Consider the following 22,525-nt stretch of genomic DNA (forward strand, 5'->3'; position numbering starts at 1 on the left):
CTTCCTTTATATCTAAGGTTGTTTCAGTTTACATTCAGCTAGGCAATTTGTCCCCTTTTTCTCCAGAACAAAAAAAAAGAGAGAGGAAGAAAAAAAAATTTGCGCACACTGTATGTTCACAGGCAAGTAGGACACACAACCTTCAGAACTTCTGTTCAGCTGTTTATTTCCTGTTAAAGTAAGAAAAAGGGACAATTCATGTCAAAACATGATTTTCTCATGCTGTTGCTTTTTGCTATTCTCTTCAGAACAAGATACTTCCAGGCAAAGTCTAGGCCCAATCTACCAGGCTCTTTCTACTTCTGAGAGTTTTTGGAAGGGGATGAATTCCCTAGAAATATACTGGAGGCTGCTACTGGGTCATCTGTAAAAATCATTGAGAAGCGCTATAAACTAGATTTCATCTCTAGATCCAGAGTAAGCTTTTGTAGAATTATTTTCCAAAGACTTCTGGATTCTGATCCTTCCTCCTCCTGCCTTTCTTTCTAAGCTTTGTCCCATATAGCTTGGGCTACTGCAACAGAGATCTAATAATGAAAATAGTACAGTTCTGAAAGTGTAAACTTACACAACGTTAGATTTTCAAGTAGATCACTGTTGCAATAGCCACAACCTCCCTCCCTCCTTTATTGTTATTTTATAACAGTGTGTGAAGTTTTTATTGATGCTTTTCCTATCTGGCAGGACTCTAGCCTTCCTCTTTTGAGGCAAAAAAGCTCTGAAGTTTTCTCAGCCTATCTGCTAATTTTATACTAATCTTCTCAAGCTGTACAATGGCTACTGTGCATGGAAGGTGCCCTAAAACTTTGGAAGCTGGCTGGTGCAATCCATGGCAAGATGTCCTATTTAACTCCATTTCAGAACAATGATCTAGTAGAACATCTACTATTATGGTAATACCCAGCTTGTCCACCTCCTCTTATGAAGCTTACCTAAGCCAGTCTGCCCTTTGACAAAAATGTGTTCAGATTTTGGTCAGTCCTTGTTGTTTGCCTCCTTCTGCCCCCCCCCCCCCCCCCCCCGTCTGATTTAAGAAGTGCCAGAAATGTGGGCATGAAATCCCACTGCAGAACCTACACCTGCAGTGTGTAGACTGTTTTGGAGCGGAGCATCCTGATGTTCCCTATGTTTGTTCTTCTTTTGGGCTGCCTTCCTTAATGGACAGAAGGCACAAACTAATATTTAAAGGCCGCCTTCCTAGTACTTCAGTAGATTTGGACAGCAGTACATCTTCTCAGCAGCCCAAAGGAGATTTGAGACTGGTTTCTAAACCTCCTGAAAAAAGATAAATCCAAGGACAGAGATGGTGAAAAGGATGAGGATAAAGAGAAGAATAAGAGGTATGCAGAATCTCTATGTTTTCATCATCTTCGGGCTTGAAAAAACGTAAAACTTATGCTTCAACTTATTCTCTGTTTTTGACATTTTCTGATACACCCCGACCTTGTCCCTCAGTACCAAGACGATCATTAATACCAGACAGATCTCCAAAAAAGTTAATTACACTGATTTTCCAAGAAGGAGCTATTGAGATTTCAGGGCTGAAGAACTCCGTATTCTGCTGCAGTTAAGTCTATTAGATCCTCTAGGAGTGTGTTGGAATTTGGTTGGGAATGGATGGTGAGAGAGATCGTGAAGGTGCATATAGATTCGATATGGGAGACTTTCTGTCTCTCTCCACTCTGAGGGCAGACAGAGCTGGCCCTCCCACATCCTCTTACCTTCAGTTTTTTTCCCAGCTCCCATGGAGTCAGCGGTTTTGGAGCTGAGATTTTGCCCAGTTACCCCCCAGTTGGTACCAGCTGCACCTGTTGTATCGTGTCTGACAGTTTGTCTAACACATTTGACTTTGGACTAATCCTTGGAGTCATGCACAGCACCTGAGCCTTGGAGGCCCACTTTGGTTGCAACTCGTTTGGACTCATTTGTGGCTGAGTGCCTCAGGCCTTGGCATCAGATCTAGTCAGTGGATGCTCTTCGTGTTTCACTGTTGCAGTCATCACATTTGGGTTATCCCTGCCAGGGTAGCCCTCTGCCGGCCCGAATACCAGAGGCTTAGTATTTCTGCATCGGTTGCTGTCGCTTCAGGACTGACGTCAGGTCGTCAGTAGTATAAAGTAAGGCAGCCGATGCGATTACATCAGTCTTTCTTACCATGGAGCCCAAAGCAGGAGGAGTTCGCATGAGTGCCGGTCGGCCGCTACCTGAGTTTCATCTTCCGATTTGAAGCTGAAGTCTTCTAAAGCTAAGTACCCCGTTGGGGATCCTTCTTTCTTGCACTAACCGATGTCAGAAGTTAACAATTGTCTTGCCTGTGGAAAGCAAATACCACACCGAGACTTTCATTCTTACTGTGTCACTTGTTTAGGCCCAGACCATGACATCCCCCGCTGTCGCTTCTGTGCTGTTTTCAATGCCAACACTATCCATCGTCGGGCCCTTATTGTAGCTAGATATTTTCACTTACAGTCCTCGAACTCCGATATGGCTTCAATAAGCCATCTGAGAGCAGATGATCTGAAAAAACGTAAAGCTAAAGACAGATCGCACAGGTCCAAACCTACTGACGATGCTTCCAGTAAGCTAGTAGTCAGTTTTCCGGTCCTCAGTGAGGTGCTTTCATAGCCCCTAATGCCCGCTTCTGTGGATTTGCAGGCTTCTACCAAGACCCTTTCGGAGTCCGGTATGCCGCAAAACTCTTCTTCTACTAAGGATCCTGCAGTCGTCTCTACCTTGGAGGGGTCCGGAGCCATTGAACAGGCATCGGCTTGCGAGGAAGTCCTTCGAACTACCGATTCTCGACACAAACAGTCTTCTTTCACGACTACCGTTCTTTCAAAAATGACCGAGTTTCTTAGGACCAGGGTACGAACCACACCCAAGAAACAAATGACCCAATCTCAGGCACCTGCTTCCTTGCCTCAGACTCAAATGCTTAAAATGGCGGAAGACCTTATCATGCTGATCAGGGAAGCCAAGCTACCCCCTCCAAAAGGAAGAGAGATCTGTGCCCTGTAGTTTTGTCTGAACAAGAGTCGGATGACTCTGATGCATCTGAATATGAAGACATTCAACCCCTCTCTACTTATGAGGATTGTGATGCAGAGGATTCCATCCATTGTGCTTCTCCCCTAGAGGATTTTTCATTTGAGGAAACCCTTCAAACCTTAAGAGAACATTTCCAATGAGAGTCAGGACTACCCTCAGTCAAAAAAGAGACTCAGGGAATTCTTAGGTTTTCCACAGCACAGACCCTTGGCCAGTCCCCCAGTCCTGGATGTTGTGGAGGATGTTTTCCTGGAATCCAGCTTGACTTCTAACACCCTCCCGTCTGCACCCAGAAAACCAGGCAGGTACTATAGAGTCCCTGACTCTCACAAATTTCTTTTTAGAAATCCTACTGCTGACCCTGAGGTAATTTCTCAAGGGCCTAAAGGGATTAAAGTAACCTCTGCTAAGAAACCCACCTCCTCAGATAGGGATTCTCGAGCACTAGACAGATGGGGTAAAAAAATATACACCTCAGCTACTCTTGCTATCAGGGCACTAAATTGTCAGTTCCATATGCTAAAATTTCAGCAACATACCCTGGAACTCTTCAAACAAAATATGTCTTCCTTTCCTGCTTGTGCAGAATCTAAAGAGTTAATGCATTCTACAAGTCAAGTAACTAAACACACCTTGCACTGTGGTTTTGATGCCCTAGAAGCTTCTTGCAGGGCAGCTGTCACTGGATCTGTCATTAGAAGGCATGCATGGCTTAAGGAACAGCCCTTGCCAGACCATGTCAGATCTAAATTGTTGGATGCCCACTTGCACAAAGACAACTTATTTGACACTAAGGCAGAAGAGGTCTTAAAAAAGGTGGAAGAAAAAGCAAAATCTATGCAGACAGTTAAGGGATTTCTTACAGGCCAGCCTCCCAGGTTCAGCAGGCATTGTCCCACCAAGCACTGGTCTTTTCCTGCTCCCACTAAGCCAGCCCAGACCCTGGGGAACCAGACTACTTCCCCCCCCCCCCCAGACAGCAGCCACAGGGAATGCAGAGATCTAAGCAGTGGACTACCTCCACTTCAAAACCAGGGAGTTCTAAGCCACCCCCTTATGGTAAGAACTTCACAGTGACTCACCTCCCCACCCCCTCCCTCTGCCCACCTTCACTTACCCCTAGGAGGAAAACTCTCCTTTCACACAAGCACCTGGGCCACCATTACCAATGGCCGCTGGGTTCTCAACATAGTGTCCCAGGGATGTAAATTTTCTTTTCACGCCCGTCCTACCCCAGAAGAGTTACCTGATCTACCTCCAAACCAGTGGGCAGAGGTGCAAAAGCAAGTCCTTTCCCTGCTCTTTATGATGATAGTAGAGCATGTTCCTGCAGAATAGAGGCCAAGGTTTCTACTCCAGACTTTTTCTGGTACTCAGAAAAGAGGGCACCTGGCGCCCCATCCTCTATCTATCCATTCTAAACACCTTCTTGGTGATCCCAAAATTCAAAATGCTCACCCTCCAGCAGCTGCTACCCATGCGCTCCAAGGATGCTTGGCTAGCCGCCATAGATCTAAAAGAGGCCTACCTCCATATTCCTATCAAGGAGTCATGCAAGAAATATCTCCGTTTCAGGGCAGGATCTCAGCACTTTCAGTTCTCTCAGCTTCCCTTTGGCTTATCTACTGCTCCCAGAGTTTTCACAAAATGTCTGGCTCTGGCCATTGTTTTTTGCAGACAAAGGAATATCCGGATTTACCTGTACTTAGACAACTGCCTAATTCAGGCAGACGGCCAGGAAAAGCTGCTCAAGCACCTGGCCTTTGTAAAGTCCTTACTAACCTCCCTAGGGTACACAGTCAACAAAAAGAAATCCAAACAGGTGCCCACCCAAAGGATTATATTTCTGGGAGTAAGCCTGGATACAGCATCCCAGATGGCATTCCTTACACCAGAAAAGCAAAGTTTCCTGACAGCCTACTTCTCTCAACTAGCCACCAGACCCCAGCTGTCTGCAAGGAAGATCCTGCAAGCTCTGGGGTTCATGTCATCTTGCATACTACTCATTCCATATGCCAGACTGCATATGAGGAAACTTCAGTGGTACCTAAAAAGCCTTTGGTGTCAACACTCTCAGGACCTGGAGACTCTTATACCTATAATTCCTTGCCTCAGAAAATATTTTCTTTCGTGGGCAACAGCTTGCTCCTACAACAAGGGACTACCTATCTTACCACCCCCCCCCCCCGCCACCCAGACCCTCACCAGAGAAACATCAGACTATGCCTGGGGTGCACACATGGACGGCAGCTGCATACAGGGCCAATGGAGCCCACAGCAAATCCCTCTGCACATCAACCAAAAAGATGATGGCTGTCCAGCACGCCTTGATAGCTTTCAGGCTCCTTCTCTCACCAGGGGCTCTCCTGATCAAAACGGACAAACACCACTGTAATGTGGTATATCAACAAGCAGGGAGGGACTCACTCCTACCCTCTGTGTAGGCTGGCCATGACCATTTGGCACACAGCCTCTGCCATACAACTCTACCTGTTAGCAGAATTCCTGCCAGGTTCTCTCAACTCTGTGGCAGACCAGTTAAGAAGAAATCTTCTGGACCCACACGAGTGGCAGCTCAACGGAAGAACCTTCACCCTAATAACTCAGAAATGGGGCACCCAGAAGGTCGACCTCTTTGCCTCCCACAGCAACCATCAGCTCAGCAAATTCTGCATGAGGGAGCATCACTGCATGGCTTGGAAAGTGGATGGCCTGTCCTTCCCCTGGGTCAATCTTTCATTCTATGCCTTTCCTCCACTACTTCTCATCCCCAAGGGTACTGCTCAAAATAAAGGAGGAAAAACCAAGGACAATTCGTATAACTCCAGACTGACCTCGCCAGCACTGGTACCCCTTGCTGCACAGCCGGTCCCTACTTCCACCATGGCATCTTCCTCAGATTCCAAACCTCCTGACCCAGAGGGAAGGGAAAGTCATGCATCCCCAATTGCAGACACTCAGTTTGGCAGCTTGGCTTATTCCCTATCCCCCGGTCAATTTGCCAACCTCAGTAAACAGGTTCTAGATGTTATACATGAGGCCAGACGCCCTAGCACTAGAAAGTCTTATGCTGACAAATGGACATGGTTCTGCACCTGGATTCAGGCTGAGGGAGCCAGTACGGCACAACCCTCCCTCCCTCTCATCCTGGATTACTTAGCTGACCTACTATACAGTGGCCTCTCTTTTTCCCTCTATTAAAATTCATGCCTCTGTCTCTGCTCATTTTCCCACTGAGCAGCCCTCACCCCTTGATCACAGTTCCTAAGAGGGGCTAGCAACTTGAGGCCACCCAGAAGAGTACGAACCCCAGCTTGGGACTTTAACTTTGTGTTGGAAAAGCTCACCCTGCCCCTCTTCAAACCAGCTTCTTTTGCAGAGCTAAAATTTTTCTCCTGGAAGACCGCTTTCCTTCTGGCCTTCGAACTGTAATCGCTCATGGCTGTGGAACTGTTCTTCATCTTCCATGCTGACAGGGTATCCATCAGGACTAACCCATCCTTCATGCCCAAGGTGGTGTCCAGTGTGGCTCTCAACCAATCTTTTCATTTGCCCACCTTTTTTTCCTAATGCCCAGAACAAGGGGGAAAGGATTCTGCACTCTCTAGATGTGCACAGACAGCTCATATTCTGTCTAGATAGGACTAAATCCTTCAGAAAGTCTGATCAATTGCTGGTTAGCTTTGCTACAGGGGCAGAAGGCAAAGCCATCTCCAAACAAACCATTTCCAAATGGATAGCACGCTGCATCCATTTATGCTACAAACAAGATAGGAAAGCCTCCCTCAAGGGGGGTAAGGACTCACTCCACCAGAGCAGCCTCCACCTCTGCAGCTTTCCTCCGAGGGGTCCCCACCAGGGACATCCTGGAGGCTGCCACCTTGACATCTGTTCACACTTTTACCAGACATTACCAACTGCCTCTCTTCTCCAAATCCAGGACAGGGTTTGCCTCTGCAGTCTTGCAGGACATCCTAGCCAGCCCCTAGTTTCCTTGACTGCCTCTACCTATTTCCGCAGCTTTGAGAATCAACCCAAATGTGATGACTGCAACAGTGAAACAGGAAGGACATACTACAGTGTACATTTACCATAAATGCAGATGTTCGAGTGTATTCACTGTTGCAGACTGGTTTCCCTCCCTCCATCCCCCTTTTTTCTTCTCTTTCCTTACAAGGGACATATTGGTATTTACATTCTACTGGTGGGTTTCTTCCACCAGAACCTGGCCCCATGTGGAGATTCCTGACAGGTTAGGGCAAGAAAAACTGATGTAATGGCGTCGGCTGCCTTACTTTATACTACTGACGACCTGACGTCAATCCTGAAGCGACAGCAACCGACACAGAAATACTAAGCCTCTGGTATTCGGGCTGGCCGAGGGCTACCCTGGCAGGGATAACCCAAATATGATGACTGCAACAGTGAATACACTTGAACATCTACATGTATGGTAAGTGTACACAACTGTACTTTTTTTGCTGAGTATTCAGTCTTCCAGTCAGTCAGCCTTATCCACATTAGACTTGGGGCTGACATAAATACTGCCCTCCTCCATGCTGTCAGCATCATCCTCTGCATTTGAGAGTATTCTTGCCCACCAACCTCCATGGGAAGTGGATACATCAGCTGTTTCTGCTCCTTTCCAACCTTTGAATTTGTCTGAAGCCTTTAGCTCTCACCATCTGTCACAAGAACAGTCAGTCTCTGAAGGCCTTGATCCATCCCTTCAACAATGGAGTAAAGACACTCCAGCTGTTCAGATAAATCCTCCTCCACTGAAGTGCTATGAAGTGTAATTGTAAAAGGAGACACTTGGATTCACCTCAGGAATCCCTCATTGGAGAGACAGACCTCTGAAGGGTAAGGTTCCCCCTGCACTCCCTGTGAAGGCACAGTTTTTTGTGAGCTTAAGGAATTGAGAGAGATGGGGAACTGGCCCACTGGCACCCCCTGCCAAAATGAGATGTGTTTTCTGAACTGAGGGGCCTGCTGTAGGTTTCATTGTGATCGCTGCAGCCTCTAAAAAGAGCAATCAGAAGAGAGCGGTCTATGATCCATCCACTTAGTAGGGAATCCAGGTCAGTTGGCCAATTTTGGAAAGTGGGTTTATGCTTTGGAAACTTTTTTCCCTGAAGGTATTAATTATACATCATATAGTATGAGGTTCCAAAACTATCTGGCCAAACAAACCCTGCATTCCTTTCAGAGACCTCCTACATCCAACGCAAGAAGGATTTTGAAGATCCATTTATCCATGTTGTCTTTCACTAAGATGTTCATGAGGCTTATTTCCAGTGCAGCCAGGGCAAGCAAAGCACCAGCAATAGCGATTTGTTTTACTGTTTGGCTGAGACTATGCAACTTTGCAGACAGCTTTAAAGCATCCTTTCTCATTGTGTCTTTATGATGCATCATCTTTTCTTGGTCCCAAGGTTAAAGTCATTAATAGAGTCAGGAGGAAGGAAAAATACTATCTGTCATAGGGGGGTTCACTTTTCTACCCCCTCAGTGGTCCTTTTACATGAGTCAGAGAGATAGCAGAGGTCTTTTGTTTAAGAAATTGCACCATTTTTCCTTTTGACTTGTAACTCAAACAGAACTCCTTGTGGTGGAGAGGGGGGGTTCAGTTGCCTTCTCCCTGGGTGCAGAGGGGGACTGCAGAACCAACCCCTTTTTAGGAAGAGAACATTTTAAACATCCTGAAGTTTACCCAACTGCTGCCCTTGGAGCTAGTTAGGGGGCTATCTCCAGAAGCCACATCATTCCTTTTTTCCATTCACCAAAACCTGCCACCAAGGCCCTCCTTAGACATTAAACCCTGCCAGAGAAGTGCTGCAGCATAAGAAATTTCACAGCTGTTTCAAAAAACATCCATCCAGGTGGTCCTGTCAGATCAGAGAGGATCTGAACTCTCTGCAAGATTCTTTGTAATTTTCAAGAACAACAAGGACCTCAGGCTCATACAAGACCTCAGTGACCTTAATGTACATGTAAAAAGGACAGTGTTCTGGATGGTCACAGTGCAGCGCAGCCTTCTGCTCTTGTAAAAGGGGGATTGGATGTGCTCAGTAGACATTCAGGGCACTTATACTACCACATCAAGATTGTTAGAAATCCATGAGAGTTTTCCAGTTTCAGCTGGTTGCCGGTTATTACCAGTTCTGAACTTTACCGTTTAGTCTCACCAGAACCCCTGAGTGTGCTATAATTGTATGTCAGTGGTAGCTGTGGATCTCAGGCTGCAGTTGTTCCAAGTGCTCCCATACATAAAAGACCAACTCTTAGTAGAAAAGACAGAGGGTGTTTTATCCTAGCAAGAGATTTGCTCCTCTTGTGTCTGTCCTTTAGTATCTCTCTAAACTTTGAAAAGTCAAACCTGGATCCCATGCTGTCCTTAGTTTTAGTAGGATGCCATCTAGATGTATTGATTCAAATTGCAAGATTCCTAGACTCAGGGCTGACCTCCCTGTGTATTCACATCCCTGAACTTCTCAGAACAGACATTCCTCCAGTTTCTGTTATTCTTTGCTTGTTGGGACCATGGCAGCCAGCGTCACTCAGGTATTTCTTGAGGGTGCTACATGGATAAATGGACTCAAGCCACCTATCCTCATCATAATCTTATACAACTGTCTTTTTGTGTTGTCAAGTTTTGCTGTGGTGGATTCAGGCCCTCTGGTCCAGCATGGATGACCCTTCTCTCTCTTCCCATACATTGTTACTACAGATGCCTCTTCCGGGGTTAGGCATTACAAGGAAATAATTATTCAAGGGATGTGGACCAGTCTAGAGGCCCAGCTTCACGTCTTTGTTGTGGAGATGAGGGCAGTCCTCCTAGCATTGCAGGCACTTCAGGACTTCCTAGCCCAGAGGGCAGTTTCCACCCAGCGAGACAACACCTTTGTGGGTATGCTACCTCAGCAAAAAGGAGGAATCCTGCTCTACCCACTGTGCAGATAGGCTACAAGGGTATGACAGTGGGCTGCCTATTCACAGCACTTTCTAAAAGCAGTGCATATTCCAGGTAGCTCCAGTATTCTTGCAGACAGGCTGTGTCAATGCATCCTCATGCTTTAAGAATGGTCCGTCATGCCAGCAGTGGCAGTTGAGATATTCAGACACTGGGGCCAGCCTTACTGCAGTCTTTTCGTCATGCCCAGCAGTACAAAATATAGCAGCTACTCTGCCCCACTTCCTGCACAGGGACCATCACTGTGGGATGATCTGGTCTACCTTTGGCCTCCTGTATTTCTTTTAACTCTTTTCCCTGTCCCTCTGTTAACAACGTTTCTGCAGAAAACATCTAATTCTAAGGCAACTGTCATCCTCATTGCTCCTTTCTGGCTCAGGCAGATTAGGTTCCCTTCTATTTGGCCTTATCTAGTAAGACCTCCGTGGTTTGTAGATCAGCTGAGAGATCTTTTCTCACTTGCCTGGCAAGCCTCATCTGGACATCAAGTCCCTTAGACTGACCGCGTGCTTTCTTCAATTCCAGTGATGGCCAATGACCCCACCTTACCTTTCAAGAGTTGTTCATATCCTAACTGCCTCTCAGAAAAATCCTACAAGAAGTCTCTACAACAGTAAGTTGAAACGATTTTCAGTGTTGACTCTTGATAAGGGCACAGATTCCTTCTCAGTACTATATATTACTGTGACACCCGTGCACTGGCCCAGTAATCAAGAAGCCTCAATCCTCACCACTGACACCAGCGATAGGCATGCACATTGGGAGGATAACAAGTACACACACACTAAAGTGCAATTTCCCTTAAAAGCACACATAGATCACATTCAGTCTGGGGCGGGTTTCTCCCTTTCTCTCCAGATCCCCAATAAGACTCCCCACTGGCAAAGCTATAGAGTGGAGTCCTTAGCCATGGTTCCAAGCCAAGTCCTCCCAGCACTCCTCCTGTCCAACCAGTGCTTTGTGTCTCTGCCCAAGTGGCTGACACACACACACACACACACACACACACACACACACACACACACACACACACACGGGTTCACTAGGTATGCCCCTTCTGCCCAGGCTATAAGGTAGTAATCCACTGCCACCAGAACCCCTACTTATCAGCTACTATAAAGCCCTTCCCAAAGGGTGACAAATTTTGCTGTGTAATAATACTGTTATCCAATTAGTAAGTGTGACCAGAACTTTTAAGGCTATTGGAGTGGCTTTGTACGGTATCACTAAATACATGCAAGTACTCTCGAACTTAAATTATCTCTACACAAAACAGCCACAGTTGAAAGGTTTAAAAATATTTAATAATAAATAATAAAAACACAAGACATATCTCCTCAATTCAACACAGTGCTGGTCAGGAGGTCAGAAATCACAGGAAAATGCTTCAAAACATTATTGTTAGATAGTCTGACATAAATATAGAAAACAGCTAGACTAACTCTGACTAAATTCCTATCTAACTGTAAGAGTGATACTGTTCTAAATTCTACTTGCATATAGAGCAAACATAGAGTGCTGGTGATGTTGTCAGGTCTGAAGACATGCAAAATGCTCTCACTTTGAGATATCTTGAAACTCTAAATTTATATTTCTTAGTAAGCTTGCACCTTGTCAGGAAGCCACAGCAATAAAAGACATTACACATGTAAAATCTAGCAATTAACTCTTGTCCTAAGACAGTATAAAGAGTTCCTTCATCCAGATATCCCGTCTCCGAGCCCTGAGATCAAACAGTTATAAAATGTATTTATTTATTTTACATTTGTTGACCGGGATAGTCCGACTGGACACATGTCCATTTTCAGCGGAGGCCCGGGGAGAAAAGCTCCAATATAATAATACACATTGAACATTTAGTAAATGCTAGTTTCAAGCAGATTACAGTCATAAGCAATACCAGCATTTAGCACATAATAGTACTTATTATAAAACACTTTACAAAACATAAAATTATTTTCAAAGTTAAACATACATAACATTACATTCAGGTTTAAGACGCACTGAGCATCAGTTATACAATTGACCCTTCCTGAAATGGAGTGGTAGAAAAAAGTTAGAAGTAGTTGAAGGTAAGGCACCTAAGAAATAGAGAGGTCACGTTTTGAAGTATTTCTTGAGTTTGTTTTTGAATTGAGTTAGTGAGGGTTCTAGGGTCAAGTCAGCTGGGAGTCTGTTCCATATTTTTCCAACAGAGTTGGCAAACAGATACTCCCCAGCTGAGTAGTTAGATTTGTATGTTTGAACTAGGAGTCTAGTGGATGATCGCAGTGGCCGGGTGCTGGTGTAGGGGCCGATAATATTTTTTAGTGCAGGTGTATTTTCTGGTTGGTAAAGGACTTTGTGCCACTGTTAGCTGGTTGAACTGCAGTAGGCTTGGCAGTTCATGCCATCCTAGGCGATTTAGGTTGTGACAGTGGTGTGTCCGGTAGGCTGTGTCAGTAGCAAATCTGGCAATGTGGTTATAGCAGAATAATAGTTTAAGATCTGTTTTGTTTAAGTTGGAAAATAGAGGTGAGGCATAGAGAAGAGCTGATAGCAGATGAGAATGGGCATTTGCAGTTCTAGCAAGTGGGGTAAGGAAAGGTTTGATTCTGTAAAGAGAGCTAAGTTTTTTATTAATGGTTTTGGTAGTTTGATTGATATGCGCATCAGACTTCAGATTATCAACTTTGACACCCAGTAGTTTAGTTTGGGCTTCTGGGGAGATGATAGTGCCATTGTTAGCAGTTATGTTGAAGGCTGGCAGGGGGGTCCTGCATGTGGGGGAGAAAAGGAGCAACTTAGTTTTGTTGGGGGTTAGGATTAGATGTTGATTGGAGAGCCATTTATGCACTGTATTAAAGGTAATTTGGGTTAATGTGAATAAAGTAGCTGGTGAGGTGTCAGAACAAATCAACGTGGAGTCATCCGTATATTGAATGCAGGTAGCATCTGGGATGACTGAATAAAGGCCATTGATAAAGATGGAGAAAAGAAGGGGTCCTAGTATCGAGCCCTGGGGGACTCCTAATGTGATTGGTAGGCAAGATAATAGCTTGTCCTGCCATAGGACTGCCTGTTGCTTGCTCTGCAGGTAAGATTGAAACCATTGGAGTGCATGGTTGTTTAAGGAGAAGGCCTTCAAGGTATTTATAAGCATTTTGTGGTCAACCATGTCAAAAGCCTTGGATAGATCTAGAAAGAGTGCTGAGGATAGTTTGTTATTATTGCGGTTGTGGTTAATGATGTTAGAGAAAGAGAGGAGGGCAGAAGTAGTACTGTGGTGTGGCTTAAAGCCATGCTGAAAGCTGGACAACAGCTTGTTGTGTGTGAGGTAGTGCATGAGCTGTATGTGTACACACTTCTCCATAATTTTAGCTAGAGGTGACAGAATAGCTATGGGTCTGAAGTTTGACAGTTCAGTGGAACTACCTCCTTTATGGAGAGGTATGACATGGGAGATTTTCCATATAGTGGGTGCTGTAGCTTCAGATATAGCTCTGTTGATCAAGATAGAGATGGGGTAGGCTGTGGTGTCAGCAGCCTTTTGCAGATAGTCTGCTTGGGAGGAGGTCGGCAGCCAGGGTGATGGGTCTTAGTTTCTTAAGTAGGGCATGAGTAAGTTGAGTAGGAACAGGTTGGAAGGTAAAGTATATTTGGGGTACTGGGTGTGGCTACATTAGACTTAGAGCCATTGGGAGAGAGTTGACTGGCTAGAGACTGGATAGTCTCTGTGAAGAAGTTGTTGAAGTTATTAGCAATGTCTACTGGGGATTTTTGTTGGGAAGCCGAGGGGGGTGGAGTGGCGGTTTGGCCTGGGTGGAGTAGTTTTATTCCTGCCCAGAACTTTTGAGGTTTGTTTTGGTGTTTTTGCATTAGATGGTAGTAGTGGTTCTTTCTGTCTAAGGTTATGGATTTTTTGGTGTCATTCCTTAGATGTCTGAATCTTAGTTGATCAAGTGGGGCTTTTGTTTTTCGGTAGGTGGCCCATGCTTTGTTTCTGAATGAAATTTTGGTTTTGGTATCTTTAGAAAGCTATGGTGCATATTAACTTTGGTTCTAATAGAGCGGCTGGGAGCATGGGAGTTAAGAATAGCTAGGAATTTGGTGTTAAAGTATGCTACTGCTTCATCTAGGGGGAGACTTTTTAGTACTGACCAATTGCATGCCTTAAGTTCATTTTGAAACTTGGTGAGAATAAAATTCTTGTTTCTTAATGTTCTATAGGTGGGTTGGTAGGAGCAGTCAACTTTCAGCTTGATAACATAGGTGAGACAGTGGTCACTTAGGTCATCAGGCAAAGTGCCTGATTTATAAGATTGAAGATGGGTATTGACAAGTATCCAATCTAGGGTACTTTCCGTGTTATTGGATTTTCCTGTCCTGGTGGGGGAGATTATGATTTGAGTAACTCCATAGAGGTTTATGTGGGTTGTGGGGGTTTCACAAGAGCAAGTTTATATTATGCTTTACTTTATCAGCTTTCTTCCAGCAGGGTGCACGGTGGTTACATTTTTGAAGTTCAGAACATATAACACAGTTTCTTACATTTGTAAAACAGACTGTGGATTATATTAATATTTACAATGACATAGAATTATCTACAAAATTCTATCTACCTGGGCTGGCAGCCTTTCAGTTTTTCACAATTACAATTTTTAGCATCTGTGTGTTTTTTTTTAATAACTCTGGAGCATGCTATTCTATAGGTTGCAGCAATTGTTACTCTGATTTATATTCTACTTCCGTGGTTTCCCTCAAGATTTGCAAATCATTTCTCAAAAGAAGAAAAAACAGGATATGCAGACAAGACTGGATGAACCAGAAAACTCAAGATTGCACAAAACAAGTTTATCCAGCCGACAAAGCAGAGATTACCACTTAAAATTTCATTTATTAAAACAAATGTTAAAAACCATAAAAACACAGAGAAGATGAGCGTTTTCAGGCATGTCAGGTGTTTCCTCAGATCTAATATACAGCAATTAAAACATTCCTTAAATGCTTACAAATCAGGGTAGGTTAGAGCTCTAGATCTCAGTACAGGTCTTAAAGGTACAGAACTATTTAAGCCTTCTCCACAGTCAGCATGCAGTTCTAAAATCCATTTTGTTTGTGCACACTCAGTCTGAGTGTGAAAGCGTTCATCTTCTGTGTTTTTTTTATTGTTTTTAACATTCGTTTTAATGAAATTTGAAGTTGTAATCTGTGCTGTGTCCTCTGGATGTACTTGTTTTGCACGTTTCTCAAAGGAGCTTTATTACTGAGGCCACCTATTAAATCCCTGATCCTCCATGGAACATTACTCTGTCTCTTCAAGCAGTGCCTCGGCTTCCTTTGAGTCTGCCTCTTCCTCCTCAAATTTTCTATCATGGAAGCCTTTATTGTTAGTTGCAATTACTTCTGCAAAGGGAATATGTGAATTACACGCCCTGTAATGCAATCAGCCTTATTTGGTCTTTCATAAACACGGGGTCTGTTTCAGACCAAATTCTATTTTTTTTGTACCGAAAGTAGTCTCAGAGTTAGCCTTGAACCAGTCTGTTCACTTGCCCTTTTTTCCCAGCCATTGTATTCGGATTCCATCTTCATAAATTTGATGACCAATTTTTTGTCATCCTTTTCAAAGGCCAGACTTGGATCAAAAATGACCATAGTTACTCTGCCTAGATGATTATTAAATTGTATGACTTTCATTTACAATTCAAAAAGTTTGACTTTTTATCCAAGCCAAAACCTCATTCTGCTAGATCTGTATCAGCTTCTAGTGCCTTCTTCAGACACTGCACTGTGAATGAAATCTGTGCTGCAGCAACTTTGGTCTACAGTCCGTACTTTTGTTGTTCATTAAAACGGGACTTTACATCTCAGTTGAGAGCTGCATGTGGTTCCACGATCCACAAGTGCATCTTACAATGATGCCACCCAGGGTGAAAATGTAGCCGAGGAATTTGTCCCAACCAATAAAGATGGGTGAAGGGGAACCAAATAGGATATGAAATTGATATACTTAGCATAGCAACGTATCCATATTGTCCCTCTTCACCTGTTTCGATGCCCCGCTGTTCTTCCCTGTTTCAGATTGTCACATTCTTTTCTGGAGGAACTTGGAAGATCTAAGCCTGAAGCCTCACTCCTAGTTCCCTGTTTCCTGTCGGGCATCCTGCTGTATATTTTTGGGCATATTTGATCTGAGGAATGGGGAACAGCATAGCATCATGGGAGATGGGAGAACTTGAGCACTGGAGAAGCACAAGGCTCTATCAATAATGGAAAATACATAACTATTCTCTTTTGAAAGGACTGAAGCCAAATAACCAGTACCTCAAGCCACTAATTGTCAAGTATTAAATGTTAGGTGAAGCCCTCAAAGCTAATGAAGTCCTCAGTTATCCCACATGTGGCTCTCCAACAATCTGGTCCACATTTTTTTTTCTGAGCCTAATACAGAATGTCCTTAAAGCAGTCCATTCATGTCCCTGTTTTCTTTATAGGTAGTATAGGACATTGAGCCATTTACACCCCTGGACTTGGACCATTTCCTCAGGATTGTATCAGAATGTTGTTGCACGCTATAGTAGGATTCCCGGAAATTGGAACAGGTGTCTGTGTCCTTTGCTACATAAAGAATAAGGGTTGGAATTGGCTAAGTAAATCTTTTCCAGACTAGATGACTGCTGACTTTACTCTCTGCAGTGAACTGCTTTCTGTAAAGTTCTGCTGTCTGATGTCATTTCAGAAGGGTGTCGCTCCTTCCTTTGTTTATTTCAAGAAACCATTGCAGATATTTCTGCCATGACCACCTTTTCACTGTTCGCACTTTCAGCAGGCAGTATTGCTTGGTCCTTAACTCCAGGAGTTGGACCTGCATTGATAACTTAATATTGAAGGAATCTGATTTCTGAGTCTCTGCTGCTTGGCTACCCTCTAGGTTCTGCTAATCTAAAGGTTTTTACCTTGGGATGCTTCCCACTCTTAGTACCTCTGAGGTGGGTCCCTACTGTTGTGTGCAGTTGGTATTTGTTCTTACTGTTTCAGTTAATGTAAGAGGGAACCTTCCTTTGTGAGTTATAAACACTTTGCCTCTATTCACCTGTCTGTAGGCCTCGAGTGCAGAAGTTTCTATCTGAATTTTCTGCAAGTCAAGCAGTTATTTACTTCTGTGTCATTGTGAAAAAGAGTGCCTGCAAAATTTCCGTTATTTTGTTCCCATTGGTTAGGAACAAATTGATGATTCAGGCTGAATGCACTCTCCCTGCATGATATGATTTATGCCAGCTAAAGATATGTGCTTATGCATACACTCTTTCATAAGTGCTTCTGAGAAAAAATAGTGAACTTAGAAATGAAAGAAGAAGAATCCAAAGCAAAGAACCACAAAAGAAGGGTTCCCTCACAGATCAACCGGTTCAATAAGAGTTAATCTGTTATGCTTGCATTTTCATTACTTGTGCTGCAGTTTATAACTTTATTTTGCTTACCTCATTTTCTGAATATTTGTTGGTGCTAAGATGATGACATGCTGTAGTTGCCAGATATAACTATAAGCAGTTTATTATCTTTATAAGATGAATTGGAAAGTAAATAAAGACTTATGTAGCTGTTGTATCAGACTTTGCATTTATTATTCCTAGATACAGCAGGTTTGCAATCAATCGGTGGACTTATCTGCTATCCCCCCCTTCCGTACATGCATGCAAGTGCCAAGACCGAACGCTCATGTATAATATATAATATGCACACTATTCTAGTAACATACATTTATTTCCACATAATCAGTTCATTACATTTTGCATGATTTTGATTTCATCACTTTGTGAATGTGAGAGATGATATGTAGTAGTTCTTGCCTTTCCTGGTTACTATTATATGCCTGTTTTGGCACTTCCCTGTGTATTTCAGTATTGTGTAATGTGTTACATGCTATTTGGGTATGAAACTAGGGTTTTTGTAAGATGCATGTAAACTGTAGTGAAAGGGTTTAAAGGCCTTTGAGTAAAAGATGCCATGCTAGTGGAGAACTTGTACAGAGGGACTACTTAGCTGAGCAGGGGACTGCATTGCTGGGATGTATAAATAAAAGGTGAGCAACACTGGAGATGTACACTAAGGATGAAAGAAAGGAAGTAGAAAAACATAAGGACACACAATGTCCAGATGTAGTTAAAATATGGGGGCATGGGTGGCGAGTTGAACCCTGAAGCTTCTAATTATATTAACAGGGATATTTTTCTTTAATCTAACGAGGGTGGTCAGAATCTAGAACTAGCTGTGTCTGAGTGGTAGAGCATTGATCTACAAAGGGATTCATAGAAGCTGGAGCTATGAAAACATTGCAGTTGGGAAGTATAGAACAGGTTGCAAAAGTTGAACGGGTCCTATGAACCATGGCACTTCCATTATATTGCTAACACTTTTGTAGTAATGTGTATCTTGAAGCGACACCCCAAACTCATGTGCAAAAATGGGAAAAAGGGGTGATGGATGGGACACAGAGGCAGTATGTTGCATTGATGCAGGAGGAGTCTCTTCTTCTGTACAGTTTTGGAATTCAGAAGTCACTATTTGGAACAAAACTGAGTTGCTATGCTACAAGCATATGGAAAGATTCTAGCTGACTGACAATTGTGTGCCTTCCTTTGCAGACTGAAAAAGGGGTAAATTCTCTACTTCATTGCCTTAAAGCAAGTTTATAATTGGTATCGGGTAGGCTGAAGACAGTTAAACTGGTATTCACATGCAACAGTCTTGAGACATTTTCATTTTATAAATCGGATTAGTTCAGTGCCATTTCCTTTTGCTAATCTTTAAATTTCTTTCCTTAGACAAGCTCCAAAGTTTCTTAAAGTTTCTTGAAGAGCTGAACACTCATGAAAGCCAGTGGCAGTGGAAGATTCACTGTAAAATACAGAAGAAGTTGAAGGAACAAGGAAGGTCTGTAGTTTCTTTTTGTTAAAAATAAATGCTGTACAGTATTGCTTGATAATTTCAACTTGTGTGCTAGCTTTTTGTCATGTTGTCTTAGTCATAGTTTATATTTTGCTTCCTTTAGCAAGAATATTGGTTTATATACCAAGTGTCTGTGGTAAGTGGAATGTGTACCCTGCTTTGCATGCTTTGAGTAGTTAGTTGCTTTAGATTTAAAATAATTATGGGAAGGCTTCCTTTCGTGAAGTCATTTTTACAGAACTGAAAATGTGCTTTCATATTAAATGTAACACATTTTTGAACAAAAAAGATGATGCATTATTTTACTGTCTTAACTGTCATAATTTTGTAGAACTACTAACATGAGCACTTAAACTGTTTCAAAGCACCTTCTTACGTTTATTGTCCGCTCTAGGGTTTCATCTTTAGATTTGTAACAGGAAAACACATGATTGTCATCACACCACAGATTTCTGGAGAAGTAGCTTATTTAATGCAGCTTCTCCTAACAGTAGCCCCATTGAGCTGCTGATAAGAAAATGAGTTCATAGTTAAATAATAGGAAGTCAGTCTGCAGACCATTACAAGCCTAGCTAATACCCCATATTCAGAAGTTCCCTCCAGCCTCAGAGAAGGCAGTAAAAGACTAGGGAGAATTTGAGGCTGCCGACCTAGTTATCTTGGTTTGTGTTGTAGGTGCAAGGGTGCTACTCTGCTTGACATTCAGTGGAAGTTTGTTCCAGAGTTTGGGGGATATGTTGAAGTGTGAATCTGTCACAACAACATGTCTTATTTATGTGCTAATAAATGATCTGATATTGTCCATTTTTGTCTGATTCAACCTTTGGGACTCTGATCCAACTCATGTCTGGCCTAGACAACTTCAAACATTCGGATTTAAGACTGACTCCTTACTTATCCATAATTCCCTCTCAACTGCCAAATTTTTTCTGCTCTCTTTTGCCACTTCAACCAGATGGTTGCAGAGGGTTTGAGTTCATTTTTGGGATAAGTGTTTTTCACTTTCTAGCATACCTGTCAACTGTACAGATTTTTCAGAATGTCCAGATTTTTGCCTCATATTTTTGGTCTGTTTCTAAATTGTAAGAGCAGTATTTAAAAAGTGTCCCTATTTTGGGGCCGTTGTCCCCGCATTATTTATGGCTTTGTTCAGATTTCTTGCTCTAAGAGGTTGAGAGGTATGCTGTCTAGTTCCATTACCAATTTATTCTACATTTATTGTAACTTTTTCACTTTTTCTTCTGTTTCGCGTTCTCAATAAAAGTGTATAAACATATATATATATAAAAAATAGTCTTCAACTTATTTAGTATTTTTCAACTTATTCTAATTATCTTACTATTCTAGTTAAAAAAAAAAAAAATCAAAATGACCCAAGTAGCAGACACAAGTTTAATCTGAACACATACACGGTTGACACTTTCATCTAAAAAAAATCATCAGGACCATGGATGAATGAAAAACATGCACTAGTTAGAAGCAGTCAGTTACACACCCCAAAAATAAAGCCAGTCAAATTGAAGAATGTACCACCAATCATGAAACAGAATTGGAGGTATTATCCAATCAAGAAACAGCCATTGTCATGCCCCCATAGTCAACCAATACAACATAAAAAGCTTTATTAGTCAGCCATAGAGAACAACCTCACTGAGAAAGTAAAATTAAAAGACTCAAATATATACCTAAATGGATATCACAGTTTAGAGGCTTTCAACTTGAGTCCACCCAAGATAGAAATTGCATAATTCAATCTAGGTGAATTTGTAGCATCCAAACTTAATTGCCATATCATTTCACGATGCAGTAACTGGTTCTGCCAATTACCAGAAAGTGCTATTGAATCAATTTTCTTCTAAGACAAAGAACATGAACTTAGCGAAATTCTAGCAACGAGATGCATGTCTCGCTGAGGCACTTTTGTTGTCCTTTTTAGAAATGCTATATACGTGCTGTAAAATTCTCTTAAGAGTATTATTTGTTTTTCCAGTATAGAAGTACAAACATGTTGTACAACTAGCCATATAGAGACCACCTTGTCTGTCAGACAGTTGCATCTACCTGTAGTCATCCACCTACTAACCTTGTTCATTAGGTTACTACACGGGTCAGTATCAGTAAAAGAACATTGGTTGTAACAGCCATATCTAAAATTTTGAAAGAACCAATACGTTCTTAATATTGGATTTACTTAAAAGTAGGTGGGTTGGTAAAATGAGGTTTTAAATTCTCATTGCATTGTAAAATAAACCAGGTCTTGGACAAAATGTTTCCAAGGTCAAAAGCATCCAGTAAGTAATGCAGTACCATGTTACTAAAATAAGTGTTGGAACAATCTGTATAACTTTTTTTTTTTTTGCCCTCATTGGTGTCAACGCCGAGATGTCCAGCTCCACTTTTAATAATTAGGGCTTATTTTTCGCACCTTTCCTCTAAAACTTGTGAATAAAATTGGTTTATCATAATACTAGGCTCTAGAATATATTTCTGAGGATGTTAAAATTGCGGATACACACATCATCGGAAGTCAATCAAGACAGACATAAGTTGAATTTTTATCACCCCTCTCTTTTGGTGCTCGGAATGGTGGCTGTGAAAATGTAAAAAGGCATTGCAAAAGGTTGGTTTCTGATAAATATTTGTAGTAAATGTTCCAGAGATTCCCTTAGAGATCTCTACATCAAAGAAATGTAGTTTATCAAAAGTAAAAAAACACTTCTAATTGTTCCAAGTTACAGTACCAAATATCATCCAGGTAACGGTAATAGCAAATTCAGTGTGGGAAAGAATATAATTTAAATGCCTTATGGATTTCCCACCAGAGAAGGACAGTACTGGCAAAAGTGGGGACACAGGCAGCCCCCATTGCAACACCCTTCAGTTGCTTGATATACTTGCCATGTTTTTTGTTTGTCTTTTCGGCTTTTCCCGGTTAGGGATCGCCACAGCGGAATTCCGGTCCGCTAATGATTGGCAGTCATTTTTTATGGTGCCGAGTTGCCAGCCCAACGTCCAACCTTCAGTGAAGGCACACCCATTCACGCATGTCTTTTGGAGGCCACTCGACCAAAAAAGAAAAAAAGATACTTGCGTATTATCACAACCAGATTTGGAAATCGTCCTGTTTCCTAATGTTATGTTATGCCAAAAGTCGTTTATGCTACACTGGCAAGGGTTGTTTAAAGTGAAAATCACTTTCCTATCACCTCTGTTCTGCAACAGGGACAGGAATACTGGCCAAATTCTGCCTTCCGATTTGCATCCTTTACTGCAGTAACTGAGGCTAAGAATTGGTTAAGGCATACAGATGTTCTTCGTGTTTCACTGTTGCAGTCATCACATTTGGGTTATCTGCTTGCAGTAGCCCTCAGTCGGCCTGATTATCAAAGTCTTGTGTCCTGCGTCAGATGCTGTCTCATCTTCCATGACGTCAGGGGTATAAAGCATGCAGTCGACGCCATCACCCCAGTCTTTCTTGCCGTGCGGTGCCCGAAGCAGAAGCAGTTCGCAAGTGCCGGTCGTCCGACTCCTGAAATTTTCATTTTTGAGTTTCAGAACCGAAGTCTTAAACTA

General features: G+C 42.6%; 1 protein-coding gene across 6 annotated transcripts in view; it reads left to right on the forward strand.

The window, feature by feature from the left end:
• The window catches only part of TASOR (transcription activation suppressor), a 2,736,533-nt gene that overhangs the window by 1,976,415 nt on the left and 737,593 nt on the right, over positions 1-22,525 (forward strand). For all 6 annotated transcript variants that reach the window (XM_044078696.1, XM_044078698.1, XM_044078701.1 and 3 more), the window contains exon 20: positions 18,829-18,937. In XM_044078696.1, coding sequence (XP_043934631.1) covers positions 18,829-18,937 — 109 coding nt within the window. The remainder of the gene's footprint in view (positions 1-18,828; positions 18,938-22,525) is intronic.

This window comes from Protopterus annectens, chromosome 7.part1 (genome assembly GCF_019279795.1).
Source record: "Protopterus annectens isolate FY-2018-M chromosome 7.part1, PAN1.0, whole genome shotgun sequence".
NCBI lineage: Eukaryota > Metazoa > Chordata > Ceratodontiformes > Protopteridae > Protopterus > Protopterus annectens.